This window comes from Garra rufa, chromosome 21 (assembly GCF_049309525.1).
Source record: "Garra rufa chromosome 21, GarRuf1.0, whole genome shotgun sequence".
Taxonomy (NCBI): domain Eukaryota; kingdom Metazoa; phylum Chordata; class Actinopteri; order Cypriniformes; family Cyprinidae; genus Garra; species Garra rufa.
Genome location: NC_133381.1, coordinates 27,465,644 through 27,482,603, shown reverse-complemented (window position 1 = coordinate 27,482,603; position 16,960 = coordinate 27,465,644). Strand labels below are relative to the sequence as shown.

At 37.3% G+C, this 16,960-nt stretch overlaps 1 protein-coding gene across 1 annotated transcript in view; it reads right to left on the bottom strand.

Moving 5' to 3' along the window:
* Positions 1-33: 33 nt before the first annotated feature.
* LOC141295371 (disheveled-associated activator of morphogenesis 2-like) overlaps positions 34-16,960 on the bottom strand; it is a 36,844-nt gene continuing 19,917 nt past the window's right edge. Inside the window, exons 7-23 of the mRNA XM_073826580.1 lie at positions 16,728-16,845; positions 16,301-16,439; positions 14,134-14,192; positions 13,875-14,059; positions 13,328-13,636; positions 13,072-13,179; positions 12,476-12,505; positions 10,284-10,390; positions 9,616-9,700; positions 9,394-9,500; positions 9,136-9,224; positions 7,242-7,410; positions 6,751-6,858; positions 6,597-6,657; positions 5,703-5,834; positions 2,696-2,866; positions 34-1,622 (exon numbers count right to left, since the gene is read on the bottom strand). Of these exons, the coding sequence (XP_073682681.1) occupies positions 1,407-1,622; positions 2,696-2,866; positions 5,703-5,834; positions 6,597-6,657; positions 6,751-6,858; positions 7,242-7,410; positions 9,136-9,224; positions 9,394-9,500; positions 9,616-9,700; positions 10,284-10,390; positions 12,476-12,505; positions 13,072-13,179; positions 13,328-13,636; positions 13,875-14,059; positions 14,134-14,192; positions 16,301-16,439; positions 16,728-16,845 (2,193 nt within the window). The 3' untranslated portion in view covers positions 34-1,406. The remainder of the gene's footprint in view (positions 1,623-2,695; positions 2,867-5,702; positions 5,835-6,596; positions 6,658-6,750; positions 6,859-7,241; positions 7,411-9,135; positions 9,225-9,393; positions 9,501-9,615; positions 9,701-10,283; positions 10,391-12,475; positions 12,506-13,071; positions 13,180-13,327; positions 13,637-13,874; positions 14,060-14,133; positions 14,193-16,300; positions 16,440-16,727; positions 16,846-16,960) is intronic.

The window sequence follows — 16,960 nt, the reverse complement described above, 5'->3', positions numbered from 1 at the left end:
GAAAATAGTCAATACTAAAAAAAAATAGTCTGGTTCCATAGTTGGACTCTACGTTCCCCTTTAGATGTTTGCACTCATTGCCTTCATATTTGTGTTTATATCCATATCAGATGCCTCTTGTCCTCCTCTGTCTCTAACATAATTTTCTCTGCCACACCATGCCAACTACAAGGTCATTGTATGTACATCTGCAACCTTTGTCCTGACTACAGCTACTTTATACAAAAAATATTAACAAAATATAAGAAAACCAAAGTGGGTTACATAATGTTGACCTTGAGAACAAAGTCTAAAATTCAGTGGATCTTTCTACAAATCGAGATTCTGGAGACACCATTTTATTCCAGACCTATTTACCTAGCAATTCTTTATACACATTTAGATAGTAAATATGTAAGACATCATTTTGTTTAATATAATCTAAGGTTCAGTATGTTAACCTGAAGAAGTGATGAAGACACATGGTAGTACTTGCTCATAGATAACTGCTTCTTTAAACAGAGTTCCATGGTCCCTTTTTTCCAAGAATGCTACTTCAGGGCATTTGGATAAAAGGTGCAAATGTATATTACAGATGAGACAAATTATGAAGTGTAGCAATCCAACAGATTCATTTAATTTCTGCCAATAAATACACTCTGTGTATTTTTAGACTTCCGTTTCATACTGTCTGTATCTCTTTGTGAAAGTGCTCTTCTTTCTCATCAGTATCTCCCTACAGGAGGTAGTCCTTGGAATGCCATTAATATCTGTAGAGGCACTTGAGGAAGGAGTATCCCAACCTGTAAGGCTGCATCCACAGTGTCATATTTCCTGTGTGGTAATTTCAACATCCAGGATTAAACAATTTTTTTTTCTTAATTTTCAGGTTTAGGAAGCACCAGCTGCATCTTTTAAATCAAAAAGCACAGTTTGATCCGAAGATTAGAGGTACCATATTTTCAAAAATGGGACTCTCTCTCGATCTCCTAATATTAGAGCAAGGATATAGGTGGCCGAGAAAGGACAACAACCTTGGTTAGAAGGATAACCATATGGATTCTACAAATGTGTGTCCACCACTTATGACTTATTATGAGACCTTGCAGCAGACCAGAATGAACTGCTCTTTCAGACCGAAACTCAGGTTTTAAGTTTTACCACAAAAACAAGAGTAAGAAATCAGTGTGAGTGACTGGGCATATCAAGAAAGAGGGCTGAAAACAAGAAACAAGAAGACAGAGATTGCAGGGCATCCTTCACATCTGTGGATAAACCAGACTATCTTACAGTGAGCCTGTCCATCTTTGAGCTTGTCAGTTATTACTGGTCTGAGCGAAAGGGAAACTAGAGGGCAGTGTATGGCATTTCAAGAGAGTCAGTCTGTGAATATAAAAATTTTGATCTTCTGACTGTATTCACTGAGGTCAATAGTTCACCTTGGTGACTGGTCTTTCACGACCCCCACCATCCACCAGCTGGTTGACAGAGCGCTTGCGGTTACGTTTAAGTTTAGAGTCCTTGTCGAAGACTTCACCTGAGCGAAGTGCTGATACGAGATCATCAAACTCCCCCACCTCCTCTGATACACTGCCTCCGGTGCTTTTCTTTGCTCGTCTCTCTCGATCCCGCTGGTCCTTTAGCTGGGATAGATAAATGAACAGAGATATACATTTTAAATAGTCAAGATCATACAGGGTAGCAGGATCATTCTATATTTAGTATATATAAACACATACAATATTATTTCCTCTGTCCAATGTCAGGGGCCTAGCAGAGCTGTTTTGTCTGTTTTTATTCATGGTCTCATTAATGACTACAGTGAATAAATGTGCATTTTGGGTCCTGCTAGGCTTATCAACTACATCACTACTGTCATCACATATGGAATGTTTTCCCTCAAGGTTTCCTCAAACCTCAACAAAAGATACAAGGATGAGTGCAAATTTGAAATTTGAAAACACATTAACTTCATGTACATGGCAAAAGTGACATAGCTATGTATTTTCATGTCCTGATAATTATAATTTATTACATAATGCATCCAGGGTACATTTACAATGGTCACCAATGTCAGGTCAATGGTTTTGAACTCTACACTTGATGTGGGAACTAAATACAGTCAGTGACTGTCTATGCTGGATACAGTAGACAGATCTATCTGACTCACTCCATGTGCTTGTGCTTTTTTGAACACTGGCTTTGACATGTCCAGTTTAAACAGCCTGTGTGTCTGCACAACCTCCTAAAGGACCATTGCACTGAGAATGAGTAGACTGAGGATCTTATAATCAAGGCACAATGTAATGCAGGACTTGCAAAGAAATGTGTTTAAAAGATGAAGGAATGGCAACTCTACTGGATGTGACAGCAGCCTTATCACAAAGTGAAAAAAAAAAGTATACTTATAACTTAAAGTCCGGTTTACAGATGTTTGCTATGACGTTTGCTATGCATAACCGTGGCCATTTACTTACAAGCTTTAAAGGAGACACAGCCCTGTTTTTGCATTAAATAAAAATTACTTTACAAATAATATAAGAAATTTTCAAGAAATAATAAAATAATAGATGTGTTATAAGTCAAGAAAACCATATAATAAATAGTGACCACAAAGACAAAACAACCCCCAAGCAAGTGTGAAAATATCCAGATGAAAATTATCTGTGGATCTTGTAACCATTTGTGTGTATTTCTGTTTCAGGAAAAAATGTACCATGGCCTCCATGCGTATTCTCCTCTCTTCCTCCTCTTTGCGTCGCTGCATGTTCTCCAGGTCGTGTTGGGCCTCGCTGAACGACTGCAGGAAGATGTCAAAGATTCCAAAGAACTCATCTGGTTGCATGCAACCTTCCTCCTCTCCAAAATGCTTCAGAGACTTAGAAAACTAGATTGAAGAGGAAAGAGAGGAGAGTGATAACTTAATGCGATTGGGTGTGTATAAGGCTGAGAAACAAACACAAATGAGTAGAAAGGCATGATTGGCAAAACAAATGCAACACATGGGGCAATCCATACTTTGGAAGATTTCATTGTGTACAACCCTTGAGAAGGTATCTTATTACCAGTGTTACCAATTTAGTGACTTTGTCACTAGATTTAGTCACTTTTCCAACCCCTTTAGTGAGGCGTTTTATTTATATAATGCCTTTTGGCTTTTAGCTACTTTCCACTGAAAGTATTCAGCAACAGTGCTTGTTGCTCATGTTGGGTAATATAACTCTCAGAAAAAGAAACCAAAGCTGTCACTGAGGCAGTATCCACCTTTGTACCTTATTTACCCCTAAAGTGTGCATAGTAGTACCTAAAACAGGGGTGTCAAACACAGCTCCTGGAGGGCCACTGTCCTACAGAGTTTAGCTGGTTGAGTTGGGCCAGTGGTCTAAAAGTACATACACAAAAAGTGCATCTATTTTTACTGTAATTTGGCATATCAAAGTGCCAAAGGACTTGCTTCAAAAGCCATTCGAAGGTCTGTCTGTCCACAAGAGATTTGCCACGGAAACTCATTTGTCTCAATTATAACTGTCATTTCTATCATTGTGATTCTGGCCCTATTTCTTTGTCTTTCAGTTCAATGGAGCAGAATTATCTTATAAGAATTATCTTATAAGAGACACTATACTTTGCGAAGTCAAAACTATTTTATTTTTTTATTGTGAAACTGAAACAATAATTCTGCCTTTCAGCGCTGAGTTTTAGCTTGTCGTAGATCTACTATTTTGAGGGCATCTGCAGTCCTGAGACTATAGAAAGAATCTTAAAATCTCTCCTTAAAATCTCTGGATTTAGAGTCCCAACTAGAGCCCTGCGCGGGACTGTTTTCTTCATCCCGCTCCCGCCCGCGCCCGCCAAATTTCTGACCATTACCGCCTGCTCCCGCTACGTGTGTGTTACACTCCCGCCCGCTCCCGCAATATGTATGTCCACTCCCGCCCGCACCCGCAAAACTCTGAGAATTTATTCCCGCACGATGATAGAGATGCATTGATTTTGTGTCTTCTCCCGTCCTGCAGGAAAAAAAAAAACGTAGGCTATTGGTATTGCTATTATTAAAGAGATTAATGTTTGTTTCTTTCCCTGGCCTGCATGTATTCTGACGCACTGGTAGGGAAGATGAATAGTAGCCTGGGCTATCGGGGACATCTAAAACACTTAGGCTACCGCGCGTTTCTTTAGACTTCATGTACTTTGATTTGGGCTATTGAAATACTCCGTAGGCTTGATTGGTCCTGGTGTAAATGTGCAGAAAGCATGTCTGAAAGCAGCTAGCTTATGAGAACACAGAAAGACAAAACACACAATACATTCGAATATAATTTCATTTTTATCAAAAACGTTGCACCATCACACGGCACATAAAATAGACTGCTTTGCCAAAAACCCCAATGATAAACTACATGAAAACAGCAGTTTTGCAATTATTAACCAAAGCCAGATGTCACAGGTATTCTGTATTCATGTCGCTAGGCTACCTCCCGATCCTGCAGTGTTTTTTTTAGCCGCCCATTCCCGCCCGCAGCAAAGTTCAAACAGCCCGCTCACGCGAGATTTGCGTTGGGTCCCAATCCCAATGCAGCCCTCTAGTCGCAACAACTCCTGCACAAGGCATTAGAGGAGAGATCTAATAGTCTCTTCAACATCTCAGTGTTGACAAAACTCAACCCTTGTTCTCAGCGTAATGTTTGTGTTCATTTTGGCCCACCACAGACGACAGAATCGCTTACAGGAGATGGAATTCTGACCTGTCAACGGCAGCAGGAAGAGGTAGACCTGTCTGGAAAGCACAGGGAGGCCTTTGTGTCCATAACACGTAGAGCTACTAGTCAACCATTTCTCGTGAAGTTTTTTCGAATTTTAATGGCTTTACTAAGTAAGTAATTTGTATAATGGTGGACAAGGTTAAATTGATGGTTCTGTTATGGGGAGTGGAGCTCAGGTAAAGACTCTGTCAGTAACCAAAACATATCCCTACTCACACTTTCCATCACCACAAAAAAGCTTACTAACACACTCACAAACACGCATGCACAAATCCCAAAAGTATTCCCAATGGCTTTTAGAATGGTTCTCTTTCATGTATTTGAGAGTTGGGGACATACCATAGAGGGGGTGGAGTTGAGACCAAGCCCCATTTCAAAAGAAATAAATCTCCTCAAACCCTTGAGTAAAAACCCTGAGAAATTTAGGACCGGCTGCCGGGATTCCCCGGGATGTTTAAGTCATCATGCCGAGCCAAGAAGGGTACACAATGCGCTCTCTTTTCTCTCTGTCTTCTTCTTTCTTTCTTTCTTACTTACTCCCTAGTCCTTCATCCTTTCAAGATGTCAGGCTTCGGCCCATGCACAGGGTTGGCAAAGCTCAAAACGACAGAGAAAGGGGGACGGGAAAGCCTGCTGGGCTCCTCCAGAGTGGGTCTATCCTTCCATCGTTCTACTGTGAACTACTAAAAGACCCTGTTCTACCCTTAACAATAACTCTAAGGTCATGTTGGAGAAAACATTTTCAGCCTTAGGCAATGAGGGAAAAGCCAAGCTTCTTGTTTTCTCTCTCTCTGCCAAGGAACCTTTGTGCGATTGTATCTGGCTGAAATGAAACCCTTTCTTTTGGAATGTGGAATGCAAAATTAATGTCCAATAGCTTTATTAGGTTGGGTATGTATGGATGGAGGTTTAAAAGTAAGGGGCGATGATTGTGACTGAATAATTAAGTGAAGATATTACCTTGTCTTTGGCTTCAGAGAGTAGCTCCTCGAGTTCTGAGAAGCTGAAGCTAGCAACTGTGACGAAGTCACTGACCACTGGGACAAACTTGTCTCCAAGGTCACACGCTCGGCTTTGCTGGTATCGTAACTCCTGATGTAAACAGAATAAAGTTTTAATTGAAACTCAATATTTTTTGTTGCTTCTAATTAAATTTGACTACAGATGTTTTGTTTTTTACTAATAAACTGTTTTTCTGGGAAGCAGGAACTTCCCAGGAGGAGAGTTTACTATAAAAAAAAAAAAAAAAAAAAAAAACATCTGTAGGGGTTTGAAATCACAATTGATGTAAAATTGTAAATAAATTTTATATTCCTTTTTTCCAGACTCTAAAACAGTCTATCTAACACTGTTCGGGAGGCAGACACACTGTCAGTTTAAATCTAGATTAAAGACCCATCTCTTTAACCTGACTTGCACACATTTCGAATATTCAAATTCATTAAAGGATTGTTAGGCTGCATTATTTAGGTCAACCAGAACCGGGAACACTTCCCAAAACACCCGATGTACTTGTTACATCATATGAAGAATGGCGTCCACGCTAATATTAGTCTGTTTCATTCTTATTCTGAGGTCAGATTCAGACTGCTTCCAGATCAGATGACTGACTTTGATGCAGCCTGGAATAAACTGCTGGTTTTATCTGGCCAGAGGAGAACTGGCCCCCCCAACTGAGCCTGGTTTCTCCAAAGGTTTTCTTATTTAAGAAAAAAAAACAGTATCTGATAAAACACTGTCAAAAAGTGTTGCAACAGTTAAATAAAAATAATAAAAAGGGGAATGTAAGTAATGTTTCAGGGCAACTCTGCTGAGAACACTTTTAGTTGGAGGAATAAATTATGGATGACTCACCGCCTCCAGAGCTCTTAGGCCGCTCCTAATGACGAACACTTCCTTTTCCAGCTCAGCCATACTGTGAGAGTAACAGTAAGACAAAAAGTCTTTAACTAGCTGATGTACAAAACAGCCTAGGCCTATCAAAAACTGTATGCAATGTGTGACTTACTTGACTTTGGCAGCTTCTGGTACAGTGGCCAAGTCCTGTTGAATACTGAGGATGTCAGGGTAGTTCTTCTCAAAGATCATGATCAGGTAATGCAACATGGTGATGTTCCTGTAGAAAATGCAAACAGAATTATTAATTTATTTCAAGTTTGAAGCAAAGAAATAAGAAATCAGTGTTATTAATTCCACATTTAGTGACTGTAATACCATAATGTAATGTCATTAATGTCATTCATCAACAAATCAAAAATTTGAAAACAGACCTGCGATTATTTTAAAAATAGAATAAAAAATAAAAAAAGGGCAAAAAAATGAAAAAAACATGTAATGCCTCCTGTGTGTTTTTTAAAACAATTCATTGAGGCAAGTTGTCTAATTACACAGATTCAGTAAATTGCATTTAACATCTCAATAGTGGTGGAAAGTCAAAACAGTGACATTAATTGATGTATTTGGAGCAACAAGCCAAAAACCTATTCATTAACCTCTGACCTGTCTATACTTGATTTGGTGTCTACGATCTTGTTGAGGCTGGATACTTTGAAACCATATGCGTTGCCCCTCTGTCCTTTGTTCATGAAGTTTCCAAATGCCAAAACCACTTCGAGAACCTGTGCCAGGCGCTTACTTCTCATCACCTCACGTGATGCACACAGGATAGCTAAAGATATGAGAAAAGATATCAAAGATGTTACTGTAGCCTCCATGATGCCTATATAATACTGACATATCTATTATCAGGCAATACAGACACCATGATTTTCTTGTACAGATGTAACTGGCATTTGTTGATTACTAAGAGTTTATCATTTGTGGATTAAATATTCATAAGTCATAAATTAAGTCACAAACAGTCTCATCCCCCACCTTTATGTGTATGTTCAATTTTTTTGGCTAATTTGGTTATGCCTTTAGCTACCAATAAGAGTGTTATACCCGCAGTTCTATTAAACACATTTTACCACATGTAATTCCATTGCACAGAATGTGCAGAAAATGTGGACAAAAAAGGCAGGAGATTCTGCCTTGGCCCAGTCATGAACACAATTCCGATCAACTGAAAGACAGTAAGAATAGCTTGCCAGAGGATGACATATTGAAACCAAATCATTCCGTATGAGCGCAATTGTAATCATTTTATGATCATCACGATTCAAGATCAGTACCCACCGTAATGTCAGCATGTATAAACAAAGATATTTCTGGAAAAAGAAACTATCTCTATCTCTTTATTTTCTTCCAGTTCCAGTTTACTCAAATTAATTACACAGCCCTACGTTTTCCAGAAAGTCCAAATTACAAAACAATACTGGTACTAAACTAATGCTTAACCTCACTATGTTTTTGTGAGTGTGGTGAACTAGCCTTAACTCCAGTTTTCCCTTACAGTTCCCATCATAGAGCTGCAGTACTGCAGTCGCTCCAGCGGGAACAAGAAAGAGTATGCAACTTTGATGCCTGTCCACAATTTTCCCGCCGCCAGTTTCCCACAAAAATCGTTTTCCCGGAGGATCTTAGCCAAAGTTAGACTTCCTTTGCCTGGATGTTAAAACATTCAAAATGCCTTCCTGTTGACACAATTTAATGTGCAAGGGTGGGCCACAGAAGTCCTTCATTTGTTTTGTCTCTGTTGATGGCACCCATTCTTTCTGCTCTAAAAAGCTTTATTAGACACTGCTATCAATTTAGTGTCTTGTTCTTTGTGCTTGGATTTATAACTGTAGACATGACATGGCATTGTCAAGTTACAATAACAATAGCATCCTTAATGTTTACCTTTGTGCTTGTTTTTCGCTTGAAGGTTGTGTAAAGGAGTAATTTGTCAATATTAGAGATCAATGTCTGTACTGATAATTTGGAGAATATACAAGGTGTTTTCTTCTTTTCAATAAATAACCTATTAAATTCCTGTCCATTTTCCACACAAAGCTAATGTATAGCTATGTACATTATCTTCAAGATTTGGTTAATCTGTCCTTTTAAGGTTAAAGATCATTATTAATGTGCAGGGACAGGACAGAACTTGGGCCTTCTTATGTTCATCTGGTGTACTATGCAAGAACATGCATGCCATGACTCTTTCTTGAAAAGCTTGAATCTCTTTGAAGAAAAAAGCAGGGTTTATGAGAACAACTCTCCCCTCTCAACATTTGCCAGCTTTCCAAAACAGTCTCCGTGGAAACTCTGTTCTTTATTTGAACTGGAGATAAATTTAAGCATAAAAGCCACACACACTCACAAACATACTAGCCCTGACTTATGCTCTAATATCCACTTTTCCCAGATTACATTTATACAGCAGTTTCTTGCCTCTATACCTTTAATATGAGTCTTAGTTAATTTGCAAAGAAACACATACAGTAAAATTCCCTCTAAACCTACGAACCTTCAACCTTTGGCTTTATTTCTGCTAGACGCTCTGCAAACTTCTTTTTGAAGAAAAGAGACTTGAGCCTTTGTTGATAGTGGTCAATTCTGATAGAGAGAAAGAAGTCAAAATTATTATAATTTTTTCACATTACAGTAAGGATATATGAGGAGGGGTTTTCTTTGGAGGTAAAATGTGGTGAAGAGATGTACCTCATAAATCACTGCTAGTCCTGGTTTGTTGCCTGCTATGTCATTAATAAAAATTCAGTAGTACCTGCTCATCTCAAACAGGAAGCGGTCAGCCCGGGCCATACGCTCAAGCTCATGTTTGTGTTCCTCCAGAAGGTCAATATCACTTTTCTCAGGAACAAACTTCAGAAGCTGTAAATGTACAATACATATACCCATAGAGAATGTTTAGTTATAGGTAATACAAGTACTAATCAAAAACATTGTAGTTATGTTTTTCATGATCAATCCATTAGATAGCCCTCACCTGCTCTAGCATGTCTTTCGCCAGCTCTTCCCTCTCATCCATCTCTAGAATGGCTCTCTTTATCTCTTCATTGCTCATTTTTAACCTGTATGAACAGAAAATGATTTTTTAATTATATAAACCTGTTAATATTTAACATGCTAATAAGAAAGTAGAAACACCAATTGTATGCCATAACATACATATGACACAAGAGGTTAAATATGGCATTTGGTACAATCAATGCTCTCTTCCCTTAGCTCTGATCAATAAAAATCTGGCCACATCAAAGAACATAATCAATCTTTTCCTGGCCTCAGTAAATTACCATGTGGCCTCTGGGCCAAATAATTGCCTGTTTCTCAATTAAGAGGGCACATTATTTAAATATATGAATGCATTTACAGCATAAATAATTTTAAATAAACAATTTTAATAGTCCATAAAAAGTGTAAATTTTGATTTTATGGTGACTTTAAGAACTAGTCTACCAACTATAAATTAGGCAAGGGTAATCTCTCTCACTTTTCAGATGAGTTGTGACCAGTTATTACACCATAATTAGCCTACAATTTCAAAAATAAATTTTACAGTGATATACTTTATAGGCATAGCATCTATTTTCCGGGATAACTGATAAATTGACTTTAACACAATGCTAACAAAGCTGACTGAGGACAAGTACATACTTGGACAGCAGGATGACACAGTTTTGGGCCCTCCGTCCATCGATAACAGACAGCTCTTTGACTTTGCGCAAGCTCAGATAAAGGTCATCCATTGACCCCGTTTCTTTCTGCAGAAGAGATGAAACTGGTTTGATGATATGGATTCATTCTCTTTATAATAATCAAATAAAATGAAGAATGAAATGAAGTTTCTTTAATTAAAAAAACTGAAACTGAAATTGTGGATATCAAAAATTAACTGATAATGTGGGTCTGTGCTTTTGGCTAATTTTTCTAAATGAGTTTGGAAACTATAAATATAAATAAAACTAAATATGCTAAATAAAATATATATTCCTAACTTTCTACATATCTCCCAAAAGAAGATTTGAATTCAGAACAGTGGGTCAAAATAATCATGCAGCTGAAGCACCACAGATGCTTGAAAGAAGCTTGGCTGTTTCAGCGAGAACAGTCATCTATTTTTAGGTCCGGGCCATTTCCTGTGCTGTGAATGTTCGATGAGGTTACATGGGTCATGTAACTCCACATCGGTCCAAAGAAAGCACACTTCTTACACACCCCTACAGTTTTGAGCACTAACATGATGAATGCAGGATAGGTGGAAGGTCATTACTTTCCACAACATGCCTTATCCACATTTTAGTCATCTGTGTAATAATGGTCCGTAATTAGACACATTTGTGCTAATTACAGTAATTTAGCCAATTACTGTTCTATCACAGTAGCTTAGCCGATTCTTAAAATTACAGACCAATTATTCAATCCAGACATTTGAGAAGAAAGGTATTACTTCTGCAAGATGAGGCTGGAAGTGAAAACTAGATGCTAAAAAGGAACAGTTCCCTCAAAAATGAAAATTCCATTATCATTTTTAACCCCATGCTGTTCCAAACTTGCTCCTTTCCATACACTGAAATTATACATTGCTGGCTGTCAAGGTTAATAAGGTATCACTATATCCTAACATGCCATCATTTAATATAAGCAAACACACTTTTACAGTGCTTTGTTATTTTTGGATCTTGACAGTACCAGCCTCAATTCATCCTAATTATACAGAAAGGAACTGTATAACATTGTCCCAAAAATCTTGTTTTGTCAAAGAAGAAAGTCACAGAGAGAATAACATGTGGGTGAGCAAAAATATGACAAAATTTCCAATTTTGGATGAACTATTCCTTTGGAATTTGTATTTTTTATCATCTGTCACATTAATTCAGATCGTTTGTTTACAGTGGCGAAGATAATAGACAGGTACATGTAAGAAGATGGTGAATGTAGCTGTATGCTTGGCTAAGAGTTCTGGTACAGGGTCAGAAATGAACAGGGGCTTGGGACAAAAGACAAAAATGGAACCAAATTGTACAAATATGGCCCCCAAATTCAACACGGGGTGGGGAGCTGACTGAAAAGAATAAATGAAAGGTACTGATTGCTGCATTACATTTAGACTTTCTCATGTTGCATCAGATTTCTTTTTATGAGTTTTTTTGCAGCATTGAACATTATAGCCAATCACACATTTCTGTTGTGCTTATGAATGTATTGGTCAGTCTGAGGCCAATTATCTACTCTCTTGAATTCTTTTATCATAAACAACGAAGTGGAAATATTATGTAAGTAACAGAGATTCATTGTGCAATGTAGACAACTTAAGTGAATGATTAGAATGCATAATGTTCTAGACTGTCATTAAACGCTTCAGTGACCATTCTTTGCTTAACTCAATTTCTGTTTATAATTTATTTCCAGTTTGAAAAACCATTCTGTTTATCATATTATTAAACTATTAAACTATTAAAATATTCAGTGAAGTCTTGATTGTCTAATGTGTAATAAGCAAACTAATTCATAAATGTTTTTTTGCTTGTTATGAATATGACAGTTTCCCTAAACACAAACACTTTTACGTAGTCTATTAATCAACACTATTAATAATTATTACAATAGCAAGAACAATAATTGAAAATAGTGAGTTTGTCATAAAACTGTAGCCCTACCCTGTTATTTTTTACTTTTTGAAGTAATTGAAGTAATTATGTAAGCATTTTACATAAAAGACAACACAGACACATTTCACTAGGCAGTTATTAAAACTGCCTATACAAAAATGGGGGGGAAAAAACAGAACAAAAAAAAACAAAGTTCATTTCTGACCCTTTTCTGGCAGTATTGTAGCAACCACTCACCTGCTTGAAGGATTGGTTAGTGAGCAGCTCCTGGCCAGGCAGATATACAGCAGCAGAGAAAGAATAAAAACATTGGAAGACATGCAGAAGTTAACAACTCAAGCAGCAAAACTACAGCAGAAATCTTGGCCAGAGCTGACTACAGCAAACATCCCCACAGGCCCCAGAATATCTTGCAAAACACTGAAGAAACTTTGACTATTGCATGCCTGACTTTTTTTGATATTCGGCCTGAGAGCATATCTGCAGTATTTCTGCTCTAAATGCACTAAAATACTACTTCATGCTTAAAGCACTAAAGCATCTATAACTGTACATGCCATTCAGCAAAGAACAGCTGCTTTAGCCACAGCTGTAAAGCCTGAGGTTCCAAATACTCTTTTCCCTCTTTCTCTCTCTTTCACACACACACACACACACACACACAAGCATACACATTTCACAAACATACACAAGAATGTAGGTACAGCTGTTATTCCAGAATATCATTTCAGACATTATTCTAGAAATATCTAAGTGATAATGAATGCAAAAATGTATTTGTTTAGGATGTAAGCACATCTGAGATATGGCTCTTGTGTGCCACACTTGCATACTTGCTGCCTCTGGTAAGCTGAAAACATTTTCTCAATTTCCTTTAGGTCAAGAACTTTAAAGGCCCTTCTGTCATCAATCTCATACCAGATGGTACCAGTGATCTTGTTCTAAAAAAAAAAAGGAAGTTGATCAGAAACGTAATTAAGGGTCAGATAATAAAAAAAATTAAATTATTTAATCTCATATACAGTATAACACTTTGTAATTACCATAAGTATGAAGAATTTTATGCCTCAGTGCTCACAACTGACTCACCTCTCCTAGTTTGGACCAGTTAAAGGATTTAAGTGGTTGTGAAGGTTGAGGGATGCTCTTTGTGTACAGATTGGTTGCGTAGCTAATGGAACCAGGTCCAGGTGGAGGTGGAACCCCAGAAAAGATGGGCGGGGCTCCAGGTGGGGGTGGAGGACCACCTGGAGGAGGTGGAGGAGGTGGTGGGGGTGGACTGGAGAAATCAATAGGTGGAGGAGGAGGAGGAAAGCCACCCATCATCATAGGTGGTGGAGGCGGAGCCATCGGGCTCCCAGGAAGCGGAGGGGGGACAGGCAAATTAACCTCACCATTCTTAAAGAAAAAAAAAAGATCAAATAATTTAAGAAAAATGTTAGACAAATTTGCCACAATGTATAAATCATCACATACAACTCATGTTTAACCAAAACAGCTTCTCCCCAAACATTTCCTACTAAACAACACCAACATGGAAGTTCTAACATTATTGTGCAATTGTTCTACTTTTGCATATGAAAGCAACTCATACAACTACAGCACACTAGAAGGAAGTGATAGATGATGAACTCACTGAAATGTCACTAATGCGGGAGGACAGGTCTAATACTTGCTCCCTGGCAGAGCGCAACTCCACTCCTTCTTTCTGCAGTTTGTCCTTCATCTTGTTGAGTGTCTTCATCATATCCTCCTTCTCTTGTGTCTTAGTTTCACACTCCCTTTCTTTCCTTTCCAGCCGGGACATCAGCTCTAAATGCTCTAAAAAACACACATGCATTATCATTACATAAGTTCACCCAGACTCAGCTTTGCAAGTCAGTGTGAACTGTTACCTTTTCTGAACCTTTCTGCTTGGTCTCGCCACTGTTTGACTTCATTCTCATTGACAAGCCTGTAGACAGAATTAAGTATCATTATGTTGTATTTAAATCATAAAAATTATTTTGCCCTATTTTTCACACTTACCTCAGTCAATTACTAATTTATATTGCTGATTGTTATTTGTCAACTGTTACTACAAACAAAAGCCAATATTAAAGACCCCATGAAAGTTTACTGTTTAGTACATTTCTGTTAGCTTTTATGAGACGAAACAGATGAATCAATCTCCTTGACCACAGAGGTGTATTTAATCTTATCTGTCTAATAAAAACTTTCTCAAGAATGAGAATGTACATTTAAATATAAATACTACCCTTTTTGAACTAGTAGTGTCAAATGAAGAAAAAGTTGTTCTTTTCAAAAACATCAACTGATTACAAAGCAAGTAGGTAGAATTTATAATTATGAAGTTGCCTTCAATGCATGCATCCACGTTACAAGCTGTCGATTATAGGTTTGTTATGTGGTTTGTAGTCTGGCTGCAAAATAGACGGCAACACTCAAAAGAAAACTGGTCATCAAGCCAATTCATGTGGTCTTTAACCAAAGGGGCCACTGTTAAACCGAAGCAATGGCATACAGTTGGGGAAGATTTCTTTAATAACACATTTATAACACATTTATTTGTATATATATATATATATATATATAAAGTGTTAGTTTAGTCTGGTTGTTAATCTTTTTGTAAGTGGATACTGTTTTAGGTTTAAGGGAGGATCTAGTAAAGAAATCTAAAATGACACCTTGACATGCATTGCTTTCCGTAGCTGCAGAAAGAGGAAAATTAAATACAGATACAGTAACATTTACTGCTATCACTGGAGAAGACAATGAAAAATTTTTTTATATATATATATATATATATATATATATATATATATATATATATATATATATATATCAGAAAAAATAAGAAAATAGGAAAAGAGGATGAAGTTGCAGTTTCCATACAAGCTGCTAACATACTGTAGAGGATTTATTGCACTATACGTATTGAAGAAGACTTTTTAGTTTTTAGTTTTATTTGTTTTTTTTTTGTAGGTGGGCTGACATTGTTGGAGTAATAAATTGCCAGCAAGCCAACACTAGAAAAGAAAATTCCAGTATGTTCGCTGTTTGTTTGGACAACTTACTCCTAAAGAAACATACTTGCCCAAGATGTCTCAAATGCAACCAACTATAGCTCTGTTTAAGGTAATTTTTTGCAACCGGAAAATGTTATACATTATGAGTGAGCATGAGCAGACAAAAATGATGTTCGTTAGTAGTAGGTTTTTCTGTGCTTACACTTTCCAAAACCAAAACCAAAACCAAATTTGAGAACCAAGAGATGCCAAGAAGTAAACTATATTTTACTACCCAAGGAGTAAAGAATGCTGGTACAGCAGTGGTAAAATGACATGTGGTACAATCGTAAAAAGAAGTGACTAGAAGTGTGGAATGTTGGGTGAATGATACAAGAGATGTCAAGAAAGGAGTAAAGAATTCTGGTACTGCAGTGGTAAAAAGACATGTGGTGCAGTGGTGAAATGAAATGACTAGAAGTGTGGAATGTTGGGTGAATGATAGCAAGAGCTTAGCTGTGGTGATAAATAATAAACTTTTTCCTGCCCAGAGAACTGTTGGACACCTGTGGTAAGCACGTCATTGTTAAAGCAACATTATTATGCACAATAATGACAGCAATACCAGTGTTTAGAGTCTGCATCTTCTTTTAAAATCTCACAACGGTTTAAAGCAGTTTGATACAAGTTTCCATTTAGGCCACAGTGTCATGACACATTCACAGCATTGTGGAGCATCTTCTAGCACGTTAACAGTACCAGATCAGTGTGCCACAATATAGCTTTGTGGTTTAATGGGCACAAAAAACCCTACAGCTGAGCACAAAAATCCCTACAGCAGGCAGTAAGATACTGTAGGAAGAGCTTTGATCTTTAAAAGAACTAAAACAAAATCCAGGACCTCATCAAGGCTTTCTGGCTTCAAAAATATTACTCTTCTTTAATAAACTCAAAATTATCTTTTCATGAGCAGTATTATTATTTAAACATTTGAGGGTTAAAATCATGGCTTCAATATGTTTTGAAATTAAAGCAATTTGAGTTGGGCACTTACATTCTAATGATGTTTTTAACGTTGAAATTGTCCAGGGGTGAAACATCTGGATTTTCTCCCTTCTCATCTTGTAGAACAATTTGCTGAAGGATGCGGTCTAAAAGTTGCCATTGCTGTACACTGCTTGCACCACGTTTATCTGAAAACATTTCATAAACAAGCTTGATTGGTTAAAATTGACTGCTTTCTACACTAATTACCAAATATTTTTTCGTAGTAATGTTCTGCTTTTCAGGATATGTAACATGATAATTAAATGGTATTCTTGGGAGCTTGTACATATCATATAAATATTATAATTAGTACCGTAGTACCATGTATATAATAAAGCATTACAGTTTACAATTTGAAAGCATCACAGGCATACTCAAACCACAAAGTGTTTTTAAACACAAATTATTCTAATACAAAAAGTTCAGATCCTCACATGGCATTTGGAGGCAGTGCTGTAAGATAGATAAAAGGTGGGGGTAGGCATCTGTGTTGCTCAGTTTCTTCTTGATCAGCTCAAACATGTGGCCCGCACTCTTGGAATCCACGTGCGTCTGAACAATAAACATATAAAGTATTTTTTTCCAATTAGGACATACATGATATCAGAAGTCTTGTAAGCAAATCTAATACCATGCTGTTCTGTACATGTAAATTTAAGAACATGAC